The sequence below is a fragment of the Myripristis murdjan genome, chromosome 17 (assembly GCF_902150065.1).
Source record: "Myripristis murdjan chromosome 17, fMyrMur1.1, whole genome shotgun sequence".
NCBI classification, from domain to species: domain Eukaryota; kingdom Metazoa; phylum Chordata; class Actinopteri; order Holocentriformes; family Holocentridae; genus Myripristis; species Myripristis murdjan.
In genome coordinates, this window is record NC_043996.1 from 3,564,301 (window position 1) to 3,582,474 (window position 18,174).

The 18,174-nt window shown below is 40.5% G+C and overlaps 1 protein-coding gene across 1 annotated transcript in view; it reads left to right on the forward strand.

Annotated features, from left to right (window-relative positions):
- cdh6 (cadherin 6) overlaps window positions 1–18,174 on the forward strand; it is a 99,808-nt gene that overhangs the window by 70,003 nt on the left and 11,631 nt on the right. Inside the window, exons 6-9 of the mRNA XM_030074728.1 lie at window positions 3,572–3,759; window positions 7,468–7,718; window positions 14,267–14,403; window positions 15,832–15,953. Of these exons, the coding sequence (XP_029930588.1) occupies window positions 3,572–3,759; window positions 7,468–7,718; window positions 14,267–14,403; window positions 15,832–15,953 (698 nt within the window). The remainder of the gene's footprint in view (window positions 1–3,571; window positions 3,760–7,467; window positions 7,719–14,266; window positions 14,404–15,831; window positions 15,954–18,174) is intronic.

The window sequence follows — 18,174 nt, forward strand, 5'->3', positions numbered from 1 at the left end:
TGACTACTTAATACAAAAAAAAAAAAAAAAAATGCACTATAGATGAAGTATTCCTTTAAAAACTATCCTACAAGATACCAGGAGCCAATGAAGTGCAGCTAAACAGCTGATGTGCTCTCTCTTCCTTGTTTTTGGTTAAAAGTCTCAGCAGCACAGTTCTGGATAAATCGAAATTACTCACTTGAGTTTTTTTTGGAAGATATACACCATCTTTAGTGTTTGCACAGTCTCTCACTGTGAGCCAATCAGATCAAAGCAAAACAAGGGCTCTGCATCAGATGGGTAGATAGATAAGCAGATAAAGAATAAGTCAAACGACTCTTCATGAACAAATGCTTCAAACATTTGCGCCGCATGTTTTATGGATAAATTGTGGTTCTGGATTATTCAAATGGCCATTATTTCAAAGAAATCTACCGGATTGCATTTGATAAATCAAAGGCCCTCCAAATGAAAGAAATCCAAGATGACGGCTGTGAGGTTGAAAGGGGTTTCTTTGGTGATAATTGCTCATTTTGATGGAACCCGAGTGGCTTTAAACTGAGATCAGTGTAGGATGCAACTTTTGAAATGACCCTTTTTGCGATGAAAAGTGTAGATCTTGTCGGTGTTGCAAGCTGCCGTGTTGCTGTTTCCTCCCTGTCTGTCTTGCTCTCTCTCTCTCTCTCTCTCTCTCTTTCTCGCACACACACACACAAACACGCATAAACATACAAAAACAGTGGCAGGCTTAGTGCTGTCTAGCTGCCAGGGTGTATGAAGCCCGCTGTGTCTCTGCAGCATATAATTACTCACACAAGTGGTTTATACACACCACTAGATCTCTTAGATGGAGCATAACACACACACACACACACACACACACACACACACACACACACACACACTCTGAATAAGGGAGATATTCCGATATGAAACTGCCTCAGGTTTCTACAGCAGAATGACATCTAATTTGCATCAGTTTAGGTGTGTGAGTGTGTTTGTGTGCATCAGCTTCATTCAGCGGCTCAAGTGAGCTGATTTGTTATACAAGCCGAGGCTGTATTTGTATCACAATGAGGGAAGAAAATTCTTAGCAACGGCCGGCCGCATTGGCAACAGCCTGACAGCAAAACACAGTGATAGCACTTATTTAGGAGAACAAAAGGATAAAACCCCGCTCACAAAAATACATTTAAATGCTTTTTGTTTTTTTTTAATAATCGTCAGCAGTCCGATGGAGAGGCGCTGTGTTCAAGCGGCCGCCGTCAGCATTTCCACTGCTTTTTTTTTCCCCCCCTCCCTCGGTTCTTTGTTCTTCTGTATGTCTACCTGTCTAACCTGGCCTTCTTTATGAAGTTTCCATTCCTCCATTCAGCATTTTTTTGGCCAACATTTCTGTCTGATGATTTTCTTCAAGGAAAGCTAAACTCCTCCTCATCCACAAAGTCTTTATCTGATGGAGTTCTTCAGGGGCATGAATTGTCTGAGGCTGTCGTTACCCCGGTAGCAGTGGTCGTGTGGTCTAGAGGTTGAAAAAACGTCCTTTAAAAGGGGCAAGTTTTTTTTTTTTTCCCAAATCCACAGCACAGAATGTAAAAGACCATAATATAAAAGACTGCCCTACACTGGACTGTGGGTAATACTGTCCTCCAACAATATGCATTGACTAGGTCACTGAAATGGGAGTGCCACTGATACAGGCTTCAACAGCCGCTGCTTTGGCTGCTCACCAGGCAGACCCATCAGGGAAGGTCAGTGCCCGCCCCTCACGGGACCAGAGTGGCACATTGGCGACTACAGCTGGCCTTCCTAGTCCCTCCTCCTCCTCTTCCCTCCCGGCCCTCCACGTCGCTACGACGGATTTGGCCCAATCAAATTCATTTAGCAGAGCGTGGAGGTTGTATATTCCACAAACACAAATGGCTGTCATCTCGTCTGCCCCTCCCATGGTGGAGAAGGACAACCGGAGATGCAGCACAGTGCCTAGCTTTCCTCACGAGTGCCATACCAGAAGAAATGCTGTCAGGGCACACTTTTCTTCCAGCACAGCGACACTGGGAATAATGAGGGAATCATTCCCGGCCCGCCACTCTGCTACAGTGAAATCGGTCCAATCCAATTCACTTAGCAGAGCACGGAGGCTGGGTATTCATCAAACTCAAGTAAGCAGTGAGACAAGTGGAGGCTTCAACCTGATGTGGTGAAGCAGGACCTGGACCTGGTTGGACCTGGTTCAGGAATGCAGAAGTGGACCTGTTCAACAACAGACACACCCTGGTTCTCTCTGATGCCGCAAGAGGATCCACCCCTGGGGGTGGACATGTTTGTTACTGAACCCCTGCTTTGTTCTGAAGAACATAAACATTTTGAGATGTATCAAGAATGATACAGCTGGATACATGTTGTCCTCCACCCCATGTGGGAAATAGGGAGGCATTATTGTATCTGCTAGGCCCAGTATGGGCGTTGGCTTGTTATGTCGAACACACAGCCCCCTTTCAACATGCAGAGTAACCATTTGTGTGCTAGTGGATGGTGTGGCTGTCAAAGCCCTACCCAAGAGGCACCTTGCCAAATGGTTTTGTGAGTGCATCTCTCAAGCCTATAGGCAGGTGGGATGAGACTCTCCCACTGTGGTTAAGACTGGAGTCATATTTTTTTTGGAGTATCAAGAGCATATGGCAGCATTGTGGTCTATGCTGACGATTCATACAGTTCTATCTCTTCAACATGATTGGTTCTTTTTTGAGGTCTGTGCTTGCTGCAGGAAGCCAGGGCTTGTGAAAAAGAAGTGTGAGCATCAGGTGTCTGGCATTATGCAGGCCACCTGCATTCTCCTGAGCAAGGTGTCTCTGGCATGACCTTTGACCCCTGAAAGTTTAGGCCGGCCTATCAATCTAGATTCACTGGGAGGGATTGGACCCCTTTTTCCCACTGAAGCGGTTTAAATTGGAAAAATGAGAGGTCCACGGCAATTAACCTGTAGCTGGCCAGGACCCAGTGAGGCTGCTGATGGATGTCATTCATCGGACTCCACCCACTGTACCTGCAGAGTGAAATAATACCTTTTTTTTAAAAAAAAAATTTTTATTATTATTATTTTTCCAAAATGGTGAATTATCCCTTTAACAGTCCCTTTTAGTTTACACTAAACAGTGATAGGCTACAGCAGAAGAATGTAGTTTTAATAGGAATGGAGCAAACAGGGGGCTGTATAAGGATGTTCAGTATAATACAGTAGTCTTGGATCCACCATTAACAGGCTGTGTAGAATAGAAGTAGTAACGTCGCCAGCAGCAGCAGAGCTAGGATTAGGTATGGGACCGTGTGAGGTACGTGTTTATGAAAAAAGTGGCAAATTATGAAAATGATTTTTTTTTTTAAAAATACCAAAGGATATGAGAGACAAAGACAAAATGTGGAAAAAGACAGCATATTTACATGATCAAATCACCATGCAGGGCTGCAGGAAGCCATACCTCTGACTAGAGTTGAGAAAACTGTGTGACTTCCAGATGCACAGTAAATCCTATGTGGCTGTGTGATGCACACCAGAGTGTTAAGTGTTGTTTTGTGTGTGTGTTAACAGGTATTTACCAGTTCAGTGTGAAGGAGTCTGCCAGGTCTGGCACCTCGGTCGGGAGGATCCAAGCTACTGACAAGGACATCGGCAAGAACGCTGAGATGTTCTTCACCATCGTCAGTGGTGACGGCATGGAGATGTTTGACATCTCCACTGACAGAGACACCCAGGAGGGAGTCATCACCGTCAGCAAGGTCTGGCAATATGTTTAACTGGGAACACACAAAATGTATCCTCCATAGAGTAATAAAGCTAATAATAAGAAGGACTACCACTTTCTAATAATGCTCCTGAAATGATTCATAATGTATTCATAAACATTTAATTGATTATCTTTTATACATTTCAAAAGTAATTATTCTATAAGTATATTTGATTATTTACAAATAAACCAGGGTGAGATAAAGGGTTAGGCAAAGGGTTAGGGTTAGAAATAAAGATAGTACATGCAACTAACCTATGTACAAATTTCAGTTGCTTTTATATTTATAAGCACTTAACATTTAGAAACAAAGCAATAATCATTTGTTTCTGTTCATTTATTTGTAAATAGATAACATACATTTATGAACATATTTATTACTAATTTACAAACATTTGTAAGTGTAGGAATGATAATCCTTTAAATATTTAAATATGTAGTGCTACCTAATTAGGTTTACTTCTGTTGGATCCATATAAAAAGAGAATTCACAAAGTTCTTTACAGGACAGAATCTTAACAAGACTAATAAAGAATTAAAAAAAAAAAAAAAAAAAGATGACTATGCAAAATGCACGAAACACCTAAGCAGCAATACAAGATTATATTACAATGAGCAAACCTCTGCATGAGATTGCAGACAATTACGTTTCATAAGTGTGAAATTCAATGCTCTCTTGATGCCCACTGTCAAATTAGGGTGCTTTAAATTATCCTGATGTTTTTCTCACGCTGGTTAGTGAAATCAAATCAATTCCAAAACAGTGATTCAGCAGATCACACACTCTCTGCTCATAAGGATCCTACCCACGTAGTCTGTTTTAGACTTACTGTTAAATATGCAAAGCCTGGGCATGCTTGACAGATGAAAGAAACCAAATTAAACTTATTCATCTTCACCTTCACACACCCCCATTCTGAGCCCTTTGAGCAGCCACTGATGCATACGACTGGGACCTTTACACTGTTGGCTTTTTGAAATACAGAACGTACTTACAGAACATAGGTTTGCTGATGTCGAATCAGAACTAAGATTTAGAAATTCCTCCGTTCGCGCTGCTGACGCCGCCTCGGAAACTTTGCAGGCTTTAACAAAGAGCTAATGATATTCCGTCTGCTGTGATATGAGATGAGGACAGCATCCCCGGATTTCCTCAAGAAAAGCCGAGGCATCGCTTTAATTTTTCAGCAGCGCGTGTTGGAGCTGCCGTGGTAAATCTGTTTGAACGAGAGCACATTTCCAAAGGAAGTACTTTCGTCCTTGTTCTAAGCAAGATTCACACAAAGTTGTCAAAGTAGCTGATGTCCCTGCAAGCGAAAGGCGTCAACATTGTAGGCATTCACAAAATTTTCATCAAGGTTTTAATCCGTCAGATGCGTTTGGCCACATTTTTACTACCAGAGGACCGCATTCAGTAACAGCAGGTGTTCTTCATGTCCTGTCAAACAGCATTCAGGCAGCCGGTAGCAGCCCTGTTGAAAAGGTTAAGGTTAAAAATTTGGGCTTCTTTTACTGCGTCTGTTCAAGTGCCTGAATTGGCAATGAGCTAGGAGCTTCTTCAAGTTAAAAACATATCTGAATAAACCCCTCACTGTGGATTTCTTTTTTAACCACATTTCCAAACCTATTCAAACTATTTTAAAGCATAGCGGTGGGACTTGTAATTGATGAATAACAGGTGGCTACAAAAATTTATTCACTTGTAGTTTTTTAAATGAAGCCGACCTTGGTCACCAACCGCAAATAACTAGCTTACCAGTTAAACCTGAAATCCAAGGTTATAATTTTCTAAATTAAGCTTCCTCTACACGCAATGAAAACATTCCAGCAGATCTGAACTGTCATAAATTGAATTTTGTGTTAACAGCCTCTTCAAGTGAAGTGGTCTGTCGTTAGAAAATTGCCTCAAGTTCCCTCTGTGAGGAGTGACACTCATTTTTTCCCCCCTCTCAGTATCTCTGCTCTCCAGAATGTGATTTAAAAGTACATCTTTAGGTCAGCTATTCACTTAAGGGCAAGTATTTTCTTCAGTGACAATTGAATGACATATGGAGGAGGTGCTGATGCATTTTGAACCCAGGCCAGCCAGGGTATATTGAGTCAGGAGGTCTTAACCTTCTTTACGCTAAACCCTGATGTTAATTAAAATCTGTTTTTGTCTTCGCTCACAGGCCTTGGATTGTGAGTTTTTGCATTTTTACACCATAAAGCCAAAAATTAACAAAAAAAAAAAAAAAAAAAATGCAGTCATTTCTTACATGCATACCTGTCTCCACCATGCCTCTTATCCGATAACATACAATATAACATACGTTGCAACAATAGAATAAGCATCAATTGCTTCAACACCAATATTACCAAGCAAGCAAAAGTAAGTGCAAAGGGAAGAGCTATAGTGGCTTATGAGCAAGTACAAGGAAAAGAGATCAACACTAGAGTTAAAGGTTTTTTTTTCCCATGAGAGCAGATTAAAGTGAATGGTGGGGGACATGATACAATTCCATCTGCATGGTGACGTGAAGTAAATCTCCAAGAGGAGGGAGGAGACATGTTCTTAGACTATAAATCCTGCTGTTGAAGCTCAGCTGCTCAACTTTAAATTGAAATAAGATGTAAAAGAAAACCATTTCCTCGCTGGATTACGAGTAAAATTAGTTTCCTCATGCCATCAGCTCGACTGTAAGCATGGGGATGTATAAAATTCTGTCCCTTGTCTCTGCCCTCACCTGAATTTTTAGTTGGCATGTTTTCAGAGTGCAGGGCAGGGGAGAGAGTCATAAGAACAATAATAATACAATAATAAGATTATGTACAAACTATTTAGCTAAATAATTATGTCCTTAAGGTCCTACTCTATATTCCAACCTGCTACATTTAAACCTCAACCCTGTTGGGCTCCACATTTTGCTGCTATTTGTAGTTGACATGTTTTGCCAGAAATTCTACCAAATAGCAGTATACTACTATGACGATGAATAATAATAATAATAATAATAATAATAATAATAATAATAATAATAATAATAACAATAATAATAATAATAATGATGATAACAACAATAATAATAATAATAATGATAATAATACAATTGTGGATGATTTTATCCCAAGCACTTGGTTACATTGATCCATGGTTTGAACCTGGCTCTATATCCTTCATTGCCCTGTTTTTCTGTTCTTTAACTGTATTTTTATGTATGTTTACATGCTTTAATGTATCTAACTGGGTTTTATTTAACTTATTGCCCCTGTTTTTGCATGTGTTTTTTGTATATTGTCAGATATAGAATTGTTCTATCCTGATATCACTGTATGTTCAAGTGATATTCATGTTGTAGGAGCTGTATATATGTTATGGTGCAGGATTTAATGGATCTCTTGAGGTTATGTTGATATTTTTGTACTGAACTTTGTGCACTTTTCAATTTTTGTGTGACAAATTTTCATTTTGTTCTTCTCCAATTGGTTTTTGAGCACGTGTGCAAATTTTGTTATGCAAATTGCTCATACCTGAGCTAGTAATGGCCCTGAAGAAGACAGGTTTGTGCCAAATGTCAGTCCTTTTTAATGAAATGCATTGGAGCTAGAGTGTCTGTCAGCTCTCTCCTTTTCCTCTGAACCAGTCAAGTACCAATAAGTGCCAATCTTATAATTAGATCAATAACCCACCCCCACCCCTCCTCCCCCATGTTTCCTGCAGCCACTGGATTATGAAAAGAAGCCGTCCTACACAGTGGAGATCCAGGTCCAGAACACGCAGGTGGACGCTCGCTTCCTGTCAGCGGGATCCAAGGACATGGCCACAGTGCGGATCATTGTGGAGGACGTGGACGAGCCGCCGCTTTTCGACAAAGCCAGCTACCTGATGGAGGTGAAGGAGGACGCGGCGGTGGGGGCAGCCGTGGGCTCAGTCAGCGCCTCAGACCCAGACGGGATTCACAGCCCGCTCAAGTAAAGCACAGCACCACTCTATCACTTTATGCTATCCTTAACTCTGAAACACAGGTGACCTTTTTTTTGTTTAATTTTATTTATTTTGTTCTAATATATTTTTTAGGACACATTTCCTGTATTTTTTTTTTGTAATTTTCAAAAGGAATGAAAAGGTATAGAGATACATATATATATGAATTTATATGAAAGAAATATGAAAGAAATAAAACAAATTTCAGTCAGGTATGAAAGGATTAAAACAGTGCAGTACAAATCCACCCTCACCTGTGACAAGTAAATTAACTGATCAGAGAAAACAACAGAATAACAGAAGTTATTGCAAGTTTTTGGTTGGGTTATGGTTTGAATGTAGTTATATCTGGGTCACACTTTAAAGTGACTTCATTTCAAATGTCAAATAGCCTTTAATAACAATGTAATCATCAGATCAGCATTAGGAAGTTATTTATTTTATGTCATCACTGTCCATAATGTGCCTCTCATGCTTTATGAGCATCACAGTGTCAAACATTACGAAAAAAAAAAAGACAAACAGCATAATGATACATGCATTTACTTACTCTAGTTATTCACCATATACAGCAGTGGTTTGTATTGCTATCACTATGTTATTATGTTTCCACTTAAGTAGCTTCACAGGTAGAGAAAAAACATATTTTAAGACATCATGTTACATCCATGTTGTGTCTCTGCTGGTTGCAGCTTCATTGAAGCTCCGTCACACTGATACTGAGTAAAATATTCAAAGTCAAGATGCAGTTATTTATGGCTGCAGCATCACATCAAATAGAAAATAGTGAGATGTCATGTGCGTTATTTTATACACATTGCCCTGTAATTCAGCAGGACAGGTTTGATATGTTTGGAAACCTTAGTATCTCCACTAGTATTCAAATGAAAGCTCTGTGGGCCTGAATGAGGTTTGGCCATGCAGAAATGACAAACACATCCATGGGGCGCAGCAGAGTTGAGGAGGTTAAAAGCTGCACGAGGCAACTTTGCACTTTGGCAGCCTCAGGGCCCAGGACACACCGCCTACCTGAGCGGTGCTAGCGTGCCGCTGAACCTCTTGATTTTCATTTCAGCGTCCATATTAACAGATTAGAGCAGCCACACAGCCTGCGTGAGCAGCGCCTCTCAGCCGCAGCTCGAGCCTCGCTGAAGCGGCGCGTCAGCCAGACTTTCAGTGAGGAGCCTATTTTCTCTGCATGAGGTGCACAGTTCTCACAGGGATAATGATCTGCTGATAGTCATATTGACGGCATCGTAGCAACATGACATAACCTTTAACTACATTTTTAATATCTGTATCTGTAGAATGTCACAGACATGAAAAAGAGAAAGCGTGTTTTCCACACATGGAGCTCATTTGCTTTGTTCTGATTCAGGGACTTAAATGATACCGTTGTTGCATTTGTCCCTTGATTCATTTGTGTTCACACGGCAACATCCCAAGCTGTATACAAATGCCATGTGCAAGCAAACCGCTCCCTTATTGGTCAGAAATCTTACCAGAAGGATGTGTGTGTGTGTGGGTGTTTGCAACACAGTCTTTACATTCCAATTCAGCTAAACTGCTTGCTTATTTATGTTTCGAGGGAAACGTACTTTGTCGCGGATTACGCTTGTTTCTGAAGTATCGCAGATACTTTTCTAATCGACATGTCGTGCTCCCATGCAGCTAAACTGCATTCTCAGTTACATTTAGAGGGAAACAATGAGTTGTTTCAGTTGGTTGAGTTGATTGCCTTCTCACTGCAAACGAAACACTCCAGGGTTTGACTGGAAGCGAGCCGAGACCACCCTCTCTTGGCGATCTCATCTTGTTTTGTGCTGCATCCGAGTGCGACTGCTGTGTTCACATACGCCCAAAGGAACCGATCTTTGGAGCGAAACGCTCCTGGCTTCAACACAACTGCTCCAAATGAGCCAGGTTTGAAAGCAGCCCTCATAAGCTAACAGAACATCAGGTGAAAGGCAGTAGTATTCAATGTCTCTCTCTCTCTCTCTCTCTCTCTCTCTCTCTCTCTCTCTCTCTCTCTCTCTCTCTCTCGCTCTATCTGCACTGCACTTCTGATTCAGCAGAGACAGAACCCAGTACATCTGCTTATACAGTTTTAGGTTTGCTTTGGCGCCTTAAATGTAAATTAAGATCCTGCTCCTAATGTAAATGAGATAGTACTCAGTAACCCCACCCATGGAGTCCTGTGGAGCAGAAACTCCAAACCTCTCATGGAAATGGTTTTTAAACTGAACCAGGCCAAGTGAAGAGGGATCGCTGTACAGTTTTATTTATTTGTTTTCACTTACCATTATTCACTTTTTTACAATTGAGCATGCACTTTAACCTTTTTGTGTCAAAACGAAATGTCTAAATGAAATTTTTAATGGAATAAATTCGGGACCATCCAGAATTTATTTGGACAAATATGCTAAATCTCCAGCATTTTAACGAGTGTCGTGGCCCCACTTTTTGATTTGAAAAAGATGGCTGCGTCTTTACATGAAATCCTGCACAGTGCAGCTTTAAGGCAAACATCAGTCAGAAAAACAGAAGCGCTGTGGTTCTGCTGCACAGCTCTGTTAGCAGACTACCTGCAGTTCCAGCATCAAACATCCCAGAAAAGACACAGCACATCGAAGTAGGACCACGTTCGACTTCAAATGCACCTCAGTGCTCCAAAGTCTTGTGAAGAACTCTGGTAACAGTCTGAGAGAAAAAAGTAGAGACATACTGTATATAGAAGCACAGGATGGGGGAGACAGTAATTACTGCTAGGCTTGTGTACCAGATGATATTTAGATGAAGGGAATATGTCAGAAAAAAGTTTTTGTCCTACCAAAAACTGAGGTTCCACTCTGTGTTTCAACGTGCTACAGGTAGAGCTCAGCCCTGACCACATCCTGCTGCTGGGCTTTTCTGTAATCATGTAGTTTTTCACCCCTCATATTGCTCAGCCTTATGGCTAGTTAACCCTATAAAGAAAGAAATTGGAATTGGAATTGGAAAGAATTGGCAAAAAATTCAATTTTTTTGAAATTGAACCCTTTATTTAGTCTTATAACAATATATATATATATGTAAAGAAAAATCCAAAAATATGTTATTACACGACCTTTCTGGTGTATGATATATGATATGTACTTGAAGTGCCAATGCTATGGTCCAGGGTGAACAGGGGAAGTGTTCAAAGGTATACAACAGTATTTTGGTTGAGTATTGATTAAACTGAAAACAAAAAACAAAATTGAAAATGTGTATCATATATGATACAAATGGCTTTATAGGGTTAATAAATCCATTACTCTCCAGTGGTGTTGATTTAGACAGATGATTTTGATTTCAGTCTTTTCGCAAAAATGCAATTCGTTTTACTCACACTTTAGTCATTTGAATTTGTATAGATTTTTATTTCAGTTGATGAAAATGAAAGTTACTTTGTTTTTTCTTTGACATTTTTTTTCCCTCTGCAGAACTCCTCATTAAATGATTTGTTAGTGACCTTTATACATAGATTGATCTACATTCCTTATTATAGCTTCTTGTATTTTGTATGTAGCTTTTGTATTTATTCTGCGCTAAATTTGCCCATATATCTGTTCACCTCCAAACTGAGATCAGGAGCTGTGTTTTTGGCGTCTTTGTCTTTTTTAATTATTATTTGCTGACAAAAATATTACATATTTTGTCAAAGTTTTTGTCAACAAAGGTTTCTTTGTGTTCAGTTTCCGTCCTGGAGAAAGTGGCATTGAAGAATACTTTTAGACACAGCTTTAGTCAACAAAATTAACATTGCTGCCAAGCTAGTAATTATTAGTATTCAAACAGCATACTTACTGTGTATTCTGGAATTTGCACTGCACTGATCAGGGAAACAGAAGCCCTCTAAATCCATGATGAATTCCCTAAATAAATATTGCAATGCCCAGTGAGGTATTGGTACTGGACAGTTTTAAGATGAGGTGAACCTTAAATGATCCCAGTGAGGAAATGGGGTTGTTGCATCAGCAAATAGGATACAGCATGCTATAATCCCGCCTGTACAGGGCTTACGGCATCAACTATTTACAATTTATTAATCACATCAAGGTTTTTGCCAAACATAAACTGTCTGCGTTCTGGCACGTATGTTTTTGTAATTTTATCTTGCAAGTGGGTGCACGGAAGTACAAATCAAGCACAACTAGCATATTTCCGCTCAGAGTGGAAAAACACGAATGAAAATTTGCAAGAAAAAAATAAGTCCGGATCATAGAATTGTTAGCGTTTGAAAGGGACAGAAGACAAAGTGCGGTAGGCAGGACAACGCGGCGCTGGAGGTGGGAACTTGGCCCTTATTTCATCACATTTAAACGAGGCAAACTGATGAGGAGCTCATTCCAATTAAAATAAGCATGGAACCATGGAGTGCTCTTAAAAGGATGTGTCATGAAGGGGCACAAACACACACACACACACACACACACACACACACACGCACAATCCCAATTAATCCTGTGTTGGTACTTTGTCCATGTGACCATACCATCTATCCGCATTGTCTCTATGAATTATTATTTTACTGTTCAGTGCTTTCTAATTATGATCAAGCCTCCATGTGAGCGCCCTCAGTGTCCATCCCGCTGAAATGTTAGGGAGAGTTAGGGGCGCGCGATCATCCACCGAGCGTGCGTACTTGATTGCCTGGACTTGCATACCTGCTCATGTTTATGCGTCGCCAAGCAATTGCATCTGACTTTAATTTAACAGAGCCATGAATTAGATTTTCATATAGGCTCATACATAGATATTTATATAGCTCATTATAAATGAAATATTGGAAACTCAGTGCCATATCACTATCAACTGACTTTACGTTTTGAATTGAGTGGACGAGGAGTTGCAGCCAACTCTGTTATTACAGGTATTGGGGATTTTCATATATATTTTTTTCCCGTACACAGAGCCTCTGCTTTGATTGGCAAGGTAAAACGACAGAGGCAGAGGCAGCTCAGGCTTATTATCATTATCAGTGGAGTGTCTTGAGGCTGTGAATAGCTGCATTCAGCGACTGGTTCAAAAAGAGAGAAAACTCACTGAGCAGTCAGCTGAGAAAAAAAAAAAAAAGAAGTAGCTGTCCACAGATGTGAAAAAGATTTTCAAGTAGCTGTTGTGTTTTGAATAGACTACAGTAGGCTGAATAAAGGAGTACAGAACAGAATGCAGTGACTTCCCATGCTGCACAATTATATGATTCAAGCTGTTAGAATATCAGGGGCGACTTTTGTACAGTCTGTGCTTTTAGTCCTGTCTGAACATAACAGATCAAAGTTTGTACCTCACCGGCAGTTGAGATTTGATAGATCCAGCTCTTCTGAAGAGTTTGAAAAACACTTGGAATATAATTCTGGGCGTTCTGTTTCGACAGACTCCTTTGACAGATGCGTGCTGTCACAGTGGAGGGAAAGCGTACGGAGGGGCGATCGGATTTCTGTCTGGCTGCTGCATTTCTATAACAAATATAAATGTAAAATGGAGAAATCACATCCAGATATAACCTGGATGCAAGTCACATGGAAATCCGAGTATACATGGGGTGTTGTATGAATTTGAGTCCAGTGCTGATGCTGAAACAGCTGTTAAAAGTTCATGTTAAATGTCAAATGTCAACTCCACCTGCCACCAAACAGCAGGTAGTTTTAACCCCTAGAGGTCACACAGATTTGGGTTTGGGGTTTAGTTACTCTTTAAACAGCCATTTCAAACACTAATAATTGTGTGTTTACATCTATACTGCATGTGTACTCAAAATCATAGAGTTACCCTTTTTTCCCTTTTTTCAAATAGTTGAATCGATGTAAATTAAGGCATTTTTTCCCATATTTTATTGACAACCACCACTTTGAGAGAACAACAGCAACTCAGGTCTGCAGTTGCCCAGAGTTTATGACCTCATATTGTCCCTCTGAGAACAAAAATTTAAATATAATGAAGCATCAAACTTACCTACCTTTGTTTAAGTTTAAGAATCCTGACATGTATAAGCTACTAACGATGAAATCAGCCAAAACGACCGCTTTGATCTGGCAACAGTTTAGATTTTAGGACATCCTCAGACCTCAGCTTCAGCTCTCAGACATCAGACACAATCTCATCAGACTAAAAACCTTCAGTTTTGACAAGCCTCAGGTCTGCTGCAACTGGACATCAAGACAAAACTCACAGACCAAACTCCATCGCACAAAGTTTGCTTATAATTACCAGCTGATTAAGAATATGACACTTGTTGAATGTTGTAACCTTCACACTTAAAGATGTTTGTTTGCAAAGTCACAATATAGGCTAGAATATCTAACTTTACCACAGTCCAAGTGGTTTTGTAAATTTGTATGAGGCTGTTTTGTCTGACAGAGTTTGGTCTGAGGATGTCCCAAAAGTGGCTCACGTTCTGAGAATGCTCTCCTCTATCACAGATTCATGGAAAATAATCATGTCCTAATTCTGTGATCATACGATATGCAAAATAACCGCTTTCTCCCTTATTTTCTGATCTTGATTCTTATAGGTACTCTATTGACCGCCGCACCGACATGGACCGCCTGTTCAACGTCCATCCAGGGAACGGATCTGTCTTCCTGCTCAGGAGCCTGGACAGAGAGGAGACCGCCTGGCATAACATATCAGTCATCGCCACCGAGTTCAGTAAGTCCAGTCCAAGTCTGCATGCAACCTGAATTATTTGCTGTCTATAATGTGGACCTGCAGTAACTAGGTAATAAACTGCATTGCATATTGCATTGCATATCATTCAGTGCAGAGTGGATTTGTATCCAAATATTGTAATGGAGGCTCACATAATAGAGGTTCTAAAACTTGGGACATGAAACACATCAAGAGGTGAAAACTTGCCTAGTATTAGTTGTATGCTTATCACTTGTGAGTGTGTATGTAATACAAATGTGATAAAATCACATAAAGCATTATGGATTATGCAGCAGGGCCTACGGTGCTGTTACATCTTCAACAAAGGATTAAAGGCAACAAGCAGCAAAGATGTTCAAGAAACATATGAAAAACCTGAATCAAACAATCTTATATTGTCAAAGGACATGGTTTACAGTGTCATCTTTTAGTGTGTCATATGCTCCACAAACAATTAAAAGAAAAAAAAACTCAAATTATCAATGCAACCGAGTGAAAGCAAATGTCACCAGGAGCAGAGGGAGTAACCTCTAGGCTGGTCTATAACGGTTCCTCCCCCAAGCATTTCAGATGTGGCAGTTGAACAAGGACATAATGAAGATGCTACAGGCTCTCAGACAGGATGTGGAGATGCTTCTGAACAGAAAACTTAAACCGAAACACAAACAGAAGTATGAGATCAAGAAAGACAGTAAGAAAGAAAGAAAGAACGGTAGGAGAATCAGTGCTAGTTCTGGCATTTGGTCCCAGTTCACAGTTAAAGAAATGAGTAACTTAAAACACATGCCATGCACTTTGATGCTAAATGTCAGCACCTCTCTCTCTCTCTCTCTCTCTCTCTCTCTCTCTCTCTCTCTCTCTCTCTCTCTCTCTCTCTGTTCATTTCCTGTCACTGGTGTTTAATAAGACAGAAACAGCATAATATTATTTAAATATCTGTTCTGTCATATGAAATCCATACAGTCACAGTTTGCTTCTATGTGTTTGCTTGAATTTAGACATGCTGTGAAAATTACAGGATGCTTACAAAAAACACAGCTTGGGTGCCAGTCTAGAAATGTGACTATTTTCTCTCTCTCGCTCTCTCTTTTCCTTCTGGAAAAATGAGCTTTGGGTGAGATTTGAGATGGTAGCCTGAGTTTGGAGAAGCAACTTGTGACCAGAAGGGAAAGTGGTCATCTCCCAGAATGACTGTGTGACTGTGTGAATGTCAAGCCAAGGTGTTGCTGGAGAAGAGACAGCATGCTCATTTGGCTTCCCCGGGTTAAATAAAGCTGAAAATAAGAACTAAAATAGCCAGGGCTGTGCTTGCCAGTCCCTGTCCCTAACAATGTTTAGTTGTCACTGCTAGGAGGCTCAAGTCACTTAGTCCTGAAAAAGTCAGTAAATCAGTAAGTGACATTCTGGTTACCCATGTTTTCCTTCCAGACAATCCCCGTCAGACCAGCCACGTTCCGGTCTATATCCGCCTGCTGGACATCAATGACAACGCTCCCACCTTTGCCACCGTCTACGAAACGTTCGTCTGTGAGAGGACAAAGGCCGGACAGGTAGGCCAAAGTGTCTTTATTGCATGAGATGCCTGGAATGTGCTCATTGAAAGGATGATTTTTTGAATCCCTGGATTTAGCAATAAATAAATAGATAAAGAAATAAATAAATTCCCAGAACGAGAGAAAAAAGGGAATTGGAAAGCTAATTGGAAAGTGTGACAAAGAGTTGTTAATTACTTTTCCTCAACTTCCCTCAAGTACTTCTCCCTCTATGGAGCAATATATACACACACACACACACACACACACAATACATATATATATATATATTTATTTTGTGCCCACGATGTCCTAAATAATGTGCAAAAAATACTAAACCAAGATCAGAAAATCCTTTTGTGCTCTTAATTTGTTATCTCAAGTTGTCAAATGAATCAAATTGTGCGCGCATTTTGCATAATTTGTGTCTAAATTTGTCTCAAGCAAATGTGCCCACAATGCTGGAGACTAGACTGCTGCTACTGCATGTGCACCCTGACAGCTTACTGTGTCCAGAAGGGATGATGGGACGACACAGCATTTTGTAGCAGATTGCAGAAAAAAAACAAAACAAAACAAAAAAAAACCACAAAAAGTTGTTCATGGTGAATTTCCATTATTGGGATAATTGTAAATCATCCTCACATGAGTAACTTGAAAAAGCTGTCTACCTGGCTAATGCAGTCATATACTGATTTCCTGATTTATATATGTAATAAAAATAATTGTTTCTTAACAAAATGTAAGGTAAAGTGATTCCAGTGTGTTTTAGTGCCACTATATCATCCCATGCCTTGTGTCCAGGTTGCCCAAAACTTCATGATACATTACACAATTTAGAACACATTTTAATAACAGTAATTCTTCAACTAAAAAAAACACTCACTGTTTAAACTGAATTGTGTGACTTGATACAAATCCAGGTACTGATGTTGGTTAAGTCCCTGCACCTGTAGGATCCTCCTGCTCACCATAATGCCATGTGAGGCAGAGGCTCTCAAGATGTCTCATGTCCCCATGTCAAAACACACCTTCATCAAAGACCTTCTCCGCAGAACTGCACAGAAAGCTGCTGTCATCATCCATTAAACCCACCGGCATGGTTTTGTTAGGCGAGGGGACGATCTAACCAAAACATGGGCACAATTTTATGGATTCAAGAGCTTGAAAAGTCAAATTGAGAGCACAAAAAGGAAAGTGTGTGCACAAATTAGGATTTCATGACCTCAATTTAGTATTTCATGGGCACCGTTTACGATTTTGTGTGCTCTAAATAGATAGATAGATAGATAGATAGATAGATAGATAGATAGATAGATAGATATACTTTATTGATCCCAACAAGGGAAATTCTGGATTTTTTTTTTTTATTTTTTTTTTTTTTAGATAGATAGATATACTATAAATAAATAAAAAATACATTTATGTGGGCTCCTCAGGGCTGTGTATCCTTCTGATTCATTGTTGGTGACTTTAACTTTACCACGTATTTGATCGCTGAAACATGCAAACCTGCTGCTACCAAGCTGCAGTGATGCAGCTATTACAGCTTCAACTCTTCTGGGAAGACTGTCCACAAGGTTGAGGAGAGTGTTTATAGGAATTTTTGACCATTCTTCCAAAAGCGCATTGGTGAGGTCACACACTGATGTTGGTCGAGAAGGCCTGGCTCTCAGTCTCCGCTCTAATTCATCCCAAAGGTGTTCTATCGGGTTCAGGTCAGGACTCTGTGCAGGCCAGTCAAGTTCATCCACACCAGACTCTGTCATCCATGTCTTTATGGACCTTGCTTTGTGCACTGGTGCGCAGTCATGTTGGAAGAGGAAGGGGCCCGCTCCAAACTGTTCCCACAAGGTTGGGAGCATGGAATTGTCCAAAATGTTTTGGTATCCTGAAGCATTCAAAGTTCCTTTCACTGGAACTAAGGGGCCAAGCCCAGCTCCTGAAAAACAACCCCACACCATAATTCCTCCTCCACCAAATTTCACAGTGCAATGCAGTCTGAAATGTACCGTTCTCCTGGCAACCTCCAAACCCAGACTCGTCCATCAGATTGCCAGATGGAAAAGCGTGATTCATCACTCCAGAGAACGCGTCTCCACTGCTCTAGAGGCCAGTGGCGGCGTGCTTTACACCATTGCATCCGACGCTTTGCATCGCACTTGGTGAGGTGTGGCTTGGCTGCAGCTGCTCGGCCATGGAAAACCCATTCCATGAAGCTCTCTGCGTACTGTACTTG